The sequence below is a fragment of the Propithecus coquereli genome, unplaced genomic scaffold, assembly GCF_000956105.1.
Source record: "Propithecus coquereli isolate 6110/MARCELLA unplaced genomic scaffold, Pcoq_1.0 Scaffold27, whole genome shotgun sequence".
Classification (NCBI taxonomy): Eukaryota; Metazoa; Chordata; class Mammalia; order Primates; family Indriidae; genus Propithecus; species Propithecus coquereli.
Window position 1 is genome coordinate 997,932 of NW_012148285.1, and position 10,198 is coordinate 1,008,129.

Genomic DNA, 10,198 nt, shown 5'->3' on the forward strand with positions numbered 1-10,198 from the left:
CTCTTCCGGAGACAGGCAGAGGCTTTGGGGCACAGGGCAGGGCGTGCAAGGGGCACCAGCCTCTCCCCCCACAGGCCTGGCTGACCGAGATCCAGGAGTATGCCCAGCACAACGTGGTGCTCATGCTGTTGGGCAACAAGGTGGGCGGCCTGTTCTGTCCTCTCCACCCCAAGCCCACAGAGCAGAGGTGAGGGGGGCAGGTGGCAAGCCACGGGCCAGCTGGCATCAAGACCTCTGTGCCCGGGCCAGGTGGACTCTGCCCACGAGCATGTGGTGAAGAGGGAAGACGGAGAGAAGTTGGCCAAGGTGAGTCAGGGGAGGGTGGGTGGCGAGGAGGGTGCCCCTGGGACTGTGGAGCCTGGGATGTCCCCACCATGCCAGGCCACCACCCGGCTGGCAGCGGCTGTTTGCAGGAGTACGGGCTGCCCTTCATGGAGACCAGTGCCAAGACAGGCCTCAACGTGGACTTGGCCTTCACAGGCATCGCAAGGTAAGTCCTGGCGGTCACCAGAAGGACCAAGCCCAGGGTCGGAACCTTCTTGTTGGGGTACAGGAGGCCATGTTGCTTTGTCACCCTTGCTCTGCAGGGAGTTGAAGCAGCGCTCCATGAAGGCTCCCGGCGAGCCCCGCTTCCGGCTGCACGACTACGTGAAGAGGGAGGGCCGAGGGGACTCCTGCTGCCGACCCTGAACCTGGCTGAACTCAATCCCTGTCTCAGAAGGCTGGACAGGTCTACAGGCCCTTCTGACCTTGTCACCCAGTGGCCAACCCCATGACATCCATTTCTAGGACCCCGGGCCAAACCTCACCGCTTCCTCCCCCCAGCAGCAGTCTGTCTTCCGGCTTCACAGGGGCAGCGCGTGCACAGCCTCCCTTCGCTGGCTGTGGCCTCAGTGCCTTGCCCTCGAGGCCGTCAGGTCAACAAGGTCCTCTGCATGGGAGGGGGCGTGGCACCAAGTGCACACACCGAGCCACAGCACTCTGCTGCCCCCTCCTGGGCACACCCAGCTATGAGGCTGGGCCACCGGCTGGCGCCACGAGTTCAAAGCCTAACCCCTTGGAAAAGCCATGTCTTCACCCGCACTCAGCAGCTCAGGCAGAGAAAGGACTTTGGCCCATGCCTGGGACAGAGGCCTTCACCACTAATCACATTGTGCATTTGTGCGCCCGGGGAGCCACCCGCTCCCAGTCCACCCAGTAGGAGGCTCCGGTTCACCAAACATCAACAGGGTCTTCTCGTGTGACCTTGGAGGACACGTGTAGCTTTGTGATGCTGGGACTAGCATGTGAGAAATCACTGAAATAGGAAACTAGGATTGCCAGCCCAGCCTGCCTACCAAGCTTCCAACTCTGCAGGCCAGGGTAGCAGGTCCAGCCGGCCCACAGCTGAGGTCTGTGACCGCCAAGCACGCCCCACCTTGCACTACAGCTATCAAGCTGGTCTTTTGATTGCAAGCCTGTTTCCAGTCCTAGTGAATAAAGTTGTGTTTTCTGAAGCGTCTGTCTCGTCCGTTGGTAGAAATGCCATTCCCCATCATCCATGGCAGCTTCAAACACCAGTGCTCCTTGGGGAGCACATGGGACGCTAGGTAGTCAGTGTCAACTCCCCTCCACAAACCCCAACCCCAGAGAGAGCAGCATTCAAAGGTCTGTTACTGAAGAGCTCAAAACACCCTTTAGGCAAAGGCGTAAAAACAATCTTTCGGCTTTATAGGCAACAATGGAGAACGCAGTCCAAGGAACTTCCATTTTCACACCTCTGCCCTTTTTCCACGACGGCTCCAGAAGCGCCAGCCCTCTGGGGCACCGAGAGGATACGGAAACGATAGAGCAGTAACAGAACCATCTTGTCAAGTCTGTCTCGGTGTCCCTGGTCCCCAGTGCCAAAGAATGGGTACCGTCACCAAGTGAATGCCCCGTCAGTCGCATCCACACACAAGCAGCTTCACAAAGCGAGAGCACATTCCGGAGAGGAGCGGGTCTGCTCCGCGCAGAGACCCTGAACGTAACGAAGTTTCTCCTTTTTAAGTTGGCTCCCCGATTTCATGCTAAGCTGGGGGTGGAATATTCATTTTCTGAGAAAGGGTGGGGAGTTCTAGAAATTGCTACCTTCCCACTTTTTGTCCTTGTATGGCTGGCTCCAGGTGAAAGGGGAATGACCCCAAGGACAGATCTCACACCCAGGCTATGTGGGAGCAACAGGGCTGGTTCATTCACCCGGGTGCGAGTGGGCTGAATCTGAAGAGTCAGCCCAGAAGGGGGTTTTGTGAGGATTTTTATCAGCGGGGTAGAGCCGGGCCCCCTCCCACCTGCCCTGTTCAGGTCTTTGTTGTTTCTGGGTAGGACGCCAAGCCTTTGATCCGTATCGTCGCTGTGGCCAGGCCAGGTGGCTGTTGATGAAAAGTTCCTGATCCACATCACTGCTGTGCTGAAGCCGGATATGTTCAGGGGCGTCCAGGTCGGGCAGGCGACTTTCGGCTACTTGCAGTTAACATAGCGCGATCACGGCGGGAGTGGCCTGGCTCAGTAACCACTGCCCTGCCCATCATTCCGGCATTGTTTTTATTGATTTATGGTATGGGGTGAAGTTTCTCTAAGACTGCCTCCTACGTGTGTAGGGGCAGCGTGGGCGTCCTAGAGAGAGAGAGAGGCGGGGTTTGGGGAGATGGGGCAGCTGGCACAGGAAGAGACAGACAGCCAGGGAGGAGAAAGCATTGAGCATAAGCTCTATCAGTGATGGCCGGGACGGTTTTGTGAACGAAGCGCATGAGTTGTACAAGGAGGGGAGCGGTGGCTATTCCAGTCAGAAGTAATATTAGCGGGATAAGAAGGGGCCATGACCAGATTTTCAGTTGAGACCAAAGAGTTTTGTGCTTTGTCTAGACGATTTTGGATGTGTCCCGTGTCATTGATACAGTGGCAACATTCTTCCCCTACGAAGGTACAAGTCCCCCTGTTGGTCTGTCAGGAGATCAAGGGCTCGTCTGTTTTGGAGCCTGACCCGGGCGAGTGGACTGTGCTGGTCAGAGCTGCCGGGGCCTCTGTGGTGCGCTGTGGCATTTGCTAAAGGTGCATGGTGTCCCCGACAAGGAGGCCTGAGGTGGCCAGGAGTGTGAGTCCTGTACTGGCAGTGGCCGCCACAGCTCGTTTCTGCTTTTGGCGCAGGAGGGAAAGAAACAGGGTCAGCAAGTACAGACTGGCAGGCCCTCCATAGATGGGAGGGGCACGGAATATCAGGGTGCAGCGTCCTTTCCACAGGGGCGGCAAGACTGAGGACTGAGGTGTCGCGTGAAGTGAATGCCTCGTGTTGAGTCCCGCGGTCACGTAACCTGCTATGTAAGGTGGGCTGGTTCTGGCGGGATCTTTGTTCCAAAGGGCGAGTTCTACCAGAGAGGTTTGTTGGTGAGTTTGGTTTTAATAGGAAGGTCTTGGGCTGCCCCGAGCATGGTGATCAGTGGATCTTTATCATTTGGAGGGGGTTCAGGGAGCAGATCATAGGAAGAGAGGTTAAGGTGAAGCCTGAGGCTGTCATTGGTCGGGTGGTCTACAAACTAGCACCATGAGGAGGATTTTGTGAGATAAGGGAAAAATGAGGAGAGGGGGGTGGGGCGGCCTTGGCAAAAGGCCGATGTCGCCACGGTGGGGGGAGCGTTCCACTTAGGTTGTATTTTGTAGGTTAAAAGGGGGTTTTGCTGTTTTGTATCGAGAGCTGCAGGTAAGGATGGGAGGTTGGGGGGGGACTTCTTGGTCAGATCTGTGTTTCGTAATAATGGTGTGGTTACATACGTGCAAATGATAAATTGCCTAAGAAAGGTCCAGAATGGGTTGAGTAACTTTCAAAGCAAATGAGTGCAGGGCTGGAGTCGGGCCTGCGTGACAATGCAGGAGAGCTCTAGGTGCCAGTTGTGGCCGATGGAACAGACTGTCTTTCATTTGTTGAAAGAGCCGTTTTTGTGGGGAGGGGTGTGCAGGGTAGGATTTCATGTAGGGCTGTGTGGGGAGGAAGGTGAAGTTTAAGGTCACCCAGAATTGGAAGGGAAGAGGTGTAGCCTGGAGGTTTTCATAGCCACCTGTGCACAAGGAGCAGCTGGACTAATCAAGAAGGGCTGTAGATTGAAGAGCGGCCCCAGCGGCAGTTTTGGGTTTTGGCAGCGGGGAGCGGGTAAGGACACAGGTTACAGAAGAGGCAGCGTGAGTACAGGAATGAGAGTGAAAGGAAAGAATGAGACTTCCGAGCAGCAGTCCTGCAAGTTCCTTGCCAGCACAGGTCGCCGATCCAGTCAAGGCCATTGCTATCTAGTGTCTGGGCTTAAATCATGTTAGATCCCGGCGAATGTCAATCAGGAAGACTTGAAATCTCAGCAAGAGGAAAGGAGAGCTCGTGAAGGTTATTCTAGGATTTTCGTGAGTTTTAGGGAGGTTGGGGGAGCACCTGCGATTTCCGCCCAGGATGGTCGGGCTGAGGCTCGGCCATGGAGGGAAGCTTCAGCTGAGATCGGTGGACCCACCGGCCTGGTTTTCCCAGGAGGACCGCTGTGGGAACACTGAAAAGGACCCGAAAGGGGCCGCCCCGCCTCGGCTTGAGAGGGCGTGGGGTGAGGTCTTTTACTAGAACTAGTTTTTCTGGCCAAGTCGTCCATCACATTGGTGGGCAAGGGGACTGGCGGCTCTCTGGAATGTCATACCCCGAGTGATGTGACTAATAAAGGCAGGCCCATTGTCTGATTGGATTGAGGATGCGCATCCAAAACGGGGGACAACATCCTGGAGAAGGGTGCTGATGACGCCCACTGCCTTGTCAGTTCTGGTGGGACAGGCTTCAACCCACTGGGTAAAAGTGTCTCTCCAGACTGGGAGGTATTTAAATTTGCGGACAGGGGGGCGTATCAGTAAAGTCGATTGGCCGGTCCTGGCCGGGCGAAAAACCACGGGCTCGGTGGGTAGGAAAGTGGGGAGGGGGAAGGGCTCCCTGGGCAGAGGAGGACCGACACGTCGAGCACTGGAAGTGACTGTTAAGTGTGTTTTCTAGGCTGGAAAAGAGATTGCAGTAGGCGGCTAAGAGGTTTGTAACCAACATGAAAGGAGTCATGGAGGTTTGGTAGGATGGTGTTTGTTTGTGAAGCAGCAAGTTACGAGGCGGCAGTGGCCGAGAAACCAGCTGTCACGGCTGGGGAGGTGTTGGTATTTTTTATTTTCAGAGCTGGAATAGGATGGGGGAGAGGCAGGAAGGGAGAGAACTGGCCTTGAAGTGTCCGGGCAGCCTGGTGGGCTGTGAGGTCAGCGAACGGGTTGCCCGGCTTATAGGATCTGACGATTCCTGCTTCTTTACGAAGGGTAGCAGCGTGAAGGAGTTTGGGGATGTAAGGGCCACTGATAATAGGATTTCCCTGCGTGGTAGGAACCACGTTCAGCCCAGATGGCAGCATGGCGGTGTAGGACGTGATAAGCTTGTTTGGAATCAGTGTGTAAGTTGATTCTTTTACCACAGGCTAAGGTTAGGGCGTGGGTTAAGGCAATGAGCTTGTTGAGAGGCGGTGGGGGGTGACAGAGACGACAGCGTAGCTGGCTCGGGGAGGGGATGGTTGAGTTCCTTTAAAGGAGCTACTGTGCATATACCAGGTGTGTTTGGGGAGTGGAGAGGGGAAACAGAAACATGAGGAAACGGTGACAGAGGGAGCTGGAGAAGTTCAGAGCAATCGTGTGCATATGCGGGAACCGGGAGGGGCTCGAGAGACATTGCTGGGTTGAAATCAGGGCCAGGTTTAATGGTGAAGATGGGGGTTCCACAAAATAGAGCAAAGAGTTGTCAGAGTCTAGGGGCAATAAGGAGGGAGGAGAGAGAAGTTATTAAGTTTGGAAGATGATGAGGAGTACATGGTTACGGGGGCACGGAGAATAACTTTAAAGGCTTCTAATGTATCAGGGTAGCAGCTGCTGCCGCAGCCCGCAGGCAAGCTGGCCCTCCCTGGACGGTAAGATCTGGCTGTTTTGTGAGGAAGGCTACGGGGTGAGGACCCTGGGGTGGGGGTGGGGCAGGAGGGGGTCCTTGAGTAAGGACCCCCAGGGCACACCTGTCTTTCGGAATAAAAGAGGAAAAAGGGCTGGGAAGGGTCGGGCAGGGCTAAAGAGGGCGCTGCGGCCAAAGCGCTGTGTGAGTGTTGGAAGGATTGTAGGGAAAGGAGTTTGGGTCAATGGGTTCGTAGAGATTTCCTCTCGTTAATTTATATAGGAGCTTGGAGAGGAGTGGAAAAACCAGGTATTCAAAGTCTGAAATAGTTGACTAGTCCAAGGAAGGAGAGATCCTGTTTTGTGGAGGAAGGGGGCAGGCGCCGGATTTCCTGGAGTTTTGCCACAGGGAGCAATTTTTGGTTTCCCTGGAGGATGACGCCTAGATAGGAAACTGTGGGTTGGGATACTTATGTTGTGGAAGGAGAAACTCTGTAGCCTTTAGAGGAAAGATGCTGGAGGAGCAAGACAGTGTCTGCCTGTGAAACAGAGAGGGAGGCACCGCGTAGGGGGAGATCGTCAACATACTGGAGGAGTGTTGACCAACGCGGCTTGTAGGAGGTCAGATCTGAAGAGTGCTTAGCTAAAATAACGAGGGCTCTCTCTAAACGCTGGGGAGGCACCGTCCAGGTAAGTGGCTGGGAAAAATTGGTGGTGGGGTCAGTCCATGTAAAAGCAAAGAGGTGTTGGGAATCAGGATGCAGAGGAATAGAGAAAAATGCATCCTTCACATCGGGGACTGTGTAGTGAGTGGTTCTGGGTGAGGCAGTCGAGAGAACAGCGTACGGGCTGGAACTACTGGATGAATGGGCTGTACTACAGAACTGACGAGACGGAGGTCCCGGACAAGTCTGTATGATCCGTTTGGCTTTCTGACAGGCAGCGTGGGAGTGTTGTAAGGAGATGCAATGGTCAGAGGAGGCTGCGGGGGAGAAGTTTGGTTATGGTGGGTTTTAGGCCCAATAGAAAGGGGAGGAGATTGGATATTGACGTTGAGCAGGGTATGGGTGATTAGGTTTTAAGGGGATTTTTTTGATGGGAGGACGGTGTGCAGTGAGAGGGATTGGAAACATCCCATATCTGGGAGTAAACAGCAGGGAGATCTGTCAACTGAGGTGTGGGACCAGGAACAGAAGGTGAAGGTAGAAAGGTGAGGAGGGGAGGGGAGATAGCTGGGATGTAAAGGGTAGCGGATGGTTTTGTTAAAATATCCCTCCCTAATAATGGAACAGGGCACGTGGGGATAACTAGAAATGTGTGTGGGAAGGAGTGGGGACCCAGGCGACACCAAAGGACCGGGGTTTGCAGTGGTTGAGAAAGTCGGCCATCAATGCCCACAATAGTAACTTTAGACTGGTTAGAGGCTTATTATAAGAAGGCAGGGTGGAGTGGGTGCCCCTGCATCAATTAAAAATGAACAGACTTACCCTCCACTGTCAGTTACCCGGAGCTCAGCATCCGAGATGGTCCATGGGCCTGTTGGGCTCCCACGCACTGTCAGCCTTCAGCCACCAGTCCAAGCAAATCCGGATACAACTGCTGCGGGTCCTGACGTTCAGCTTGGGCGTGGGCTGCCCCCGTGGGACTCCAGCAGGTCCAGGGCAGTCAGACTTCCAGTGAGGGCCTCTGCAGGCTGGGCATGGCCAAAGGGGAGTTCCGGGCTACGGACACTTCCTAGCCCAGTGGTCACTTTGGCCACATTTGAAACATGGACCTGGTAAACTCTGGAATCCTGGGCGGGGCTTAATAGTCTTTTTTTGGCACCCGTGCTATTGGGCTGACAGCGGAGGGAAGCATCTGGAGCTCAGTCCATCTTTGTCTGCAGGCCACTTCCTCCCTGTTGTTAAAGACCTTAAAGGCCACCTCTGTAACATCCCGCTGTGGGGTTTGGGGGCCGAGGTCTAGCTTTCAGAGTTTCTTTTTAACGTCGGGAGGGGATTGGGAAATGAAACGCATTTTGAGAGTTGGCCATCAAGACCCTCTGGGTCCATAGAGGACAATTTCTGCATGGCCGTGACTAATTGCTCCCAGAATTGGGCAGGATTCTCACGTCAGGTTTGGGTTGTTTCTCTTAATTTGTTATAACTGACGGCGTTATGTGCCTCCTTTTGTAGTCCTTCTATCAGACAGGCAATCATGTGATCTCAGCGCCTGCGATCTGGGGAACTGTGCCGATACTCCCAATGGGGAGTATTCCTCTCTTGGAACAGCACAGGCCCTCAGGGAGAGCAGGTTCTGTGCGCCAACTATCATCGGCGGGTGACTGGACGTCAGCCCACACTCGGTCCCGTTCGTCAGAACTGAGTAGAGGACGACAGAAAGATCATGCCAGGTGAGATCATGTGATTGGCAAAAGTACTGAAATTCTTGAATAAATTTAGTGGAATCCGCTGAGAAGACACCTAAGCGCTGCCGGATCTGGGAGAGGTCCGTAAGGGAAAAGGGGACGTGGACCCGAACGATTCCTTCTGCCCCAGCAACCCTGCGAAGGGGTACTGGATGACTAGGGCCAAATCGGTGCAGGGGGCTAAGGAGGAGGTTGGGGGGTGCAGAGGGGGCTGAGTGATCTGCAGGGTCCAGTGGGTCAGGTCTGATTGAGGGAGGAGGGGCAGAAGGAAAATCTGAGGTCGCAGTGACAGACGAGGGAGGGCTGTGAGTGGACAGCAAAGAAAGCCTGGACAGAGCGAGCGTCAGACCACTTGCCCAAACGTCGGCAAAAGTTATCAAGATCTCGGAGAAGAGAGGTCAAAGGCCCCATTTTTGGGCCCCTGTGACCCATTATCTAATTTACATTGGGACCAGGCTGTGTTATAAAAGAAGATGAGGCATTTGGGCTTAAGGTCAGGCTAAAGTCTGAGGGGCTTCAGAGCAGACAGGACACAGGCCAGAAAAGCAAAGGGGACAGAGGGCGGTAAATTTCCCATTACTGGGTGAACGAAAAAGACGAGAGAAAAAGAAGGACCACACACAGTGCAGCACTGAGGAAACACAGGCAGTGTCCCAACCTGTGATCCTGGGCTGAAAATCAGCCCAGATAGACAGGTGGGGGCATCCCCACCACCGGTCAAACAAAAAGGGAAAATGGTCTTCTCTTGAGGAAGCTGTGACCAACGCCGGAGTTTGAGACGCACGGCAAAAGGGGTGGCCCTGTGGAACTGACCTTAATGCCAAAGCTGAGACCAGATTCCGAGTAGGTGAAATGTTGCCCCGCCGGCTGATGGGTCTGAGGGCAGGCGTCGGTGAAAGGTGTCCTCGAAGGGTCAGAACGGGAGCCGACCTTTGGGAGAAGGGGCTGCCCGTCCCGGGTTTCGGCACCAAATGAAAGAGGAATGACCCAAAGGACAGATCTCACACAGGCTATGTGGGAGCAACAGGGCTGGTTTATTCGCTCGGTTGTTGAGTGGGCTGAATCCAAAGAGAGAGTCAGCCCGGAAGAGGATTTTGTGAGGATTATTACAAGCTGGGGAGACCCGAGCCCCCTCCCACCTGCCCTGTTCAGTTCTTTGTTGTTTCTGGGTAGAACGCCAAACCCTTGATCCATATTGTTGTTGTGGTCAGGGCAGGTGGTTGTTGATGTAAAAGTTCCTGATCCACATCACCGCTGTGGTTTAGCCAGATATGTTCGGAGGCCTCGGGGTCGGGCAGGTGACTTTCCACCACGTGCAGTTAACGTAGGGCGACCATGGCTCGAGTGGCTGGGCTCAGTAACTACTGCTCTGCCCATCACCAGGGACTGTGAGTTTTACTAAGCTAACGAAAGAAAGCTTACTTTCGGCCATAAACTCCTAGTTTTTGTGCATGCCCCCAGTCGGGAAAGGTCCCTAACCTCAAGTTCCTGCAGTTGTGATTTCTCTCCTCTGTTTTATCAGTCCTGACCCTCGGCCACCTCCCCTTGTCGCCTGCCCTGCCACCTGGATGCCCTCAGCCCTACCTAACAAACTCACTACCGCTGCTTTATTTCTAAGCAGCTCAGATAGACACAGCACCTGCCTTACCACCAGGCCCTCCTGCCTGCTGGGCCTCCGGATTGAGGTTGATTTAGATTCAAGATCTGCTGCCGGCTCACGACGGCCCTGAAAGTCAGACAGCACCGAAATATAGACAGAAGCCTCCTCTTCCCCATTTCGGGAAAGACCCGTTTTCACTCCCAGACCCTCCCCATCAAAGGTGCGCACCACAAGCCTCAGTTCTG

At 54.5% G+C, this 10,198-nt stretch overlaps 1 protein-coding gene across 1 annotated transcript in view; it reads left to right on the forward strand.

The window, feature by feature from the left end:
- LOC105812939 (ras-related protein Rab-26-like) overlaps nt 1–1,454 on the forward strand; it is a 4,229-nt gene extending 2,775 nt beyond the window's left edge. Inside the window, exons 2-5 of the mRNA XM_012647503.1 lie at nt 16–140; nt 250–306; nt 414–490; nt 588–1,454. Coding sequence (XP_012502957.1) covers nt 16–140; nt 250–306; nt 414–490; nt 588–690 — 362 coding nt within the window. The 3' untranslated portion in view covers nt 691–1,454. The remainder of the gene's footprint in view (nt 1–15; nt 141–249; nt 307–413; nt 491–587) is intronic.
- Nucleotides 1,455–10,198: the final 8,744 nt, after the last annotated feature.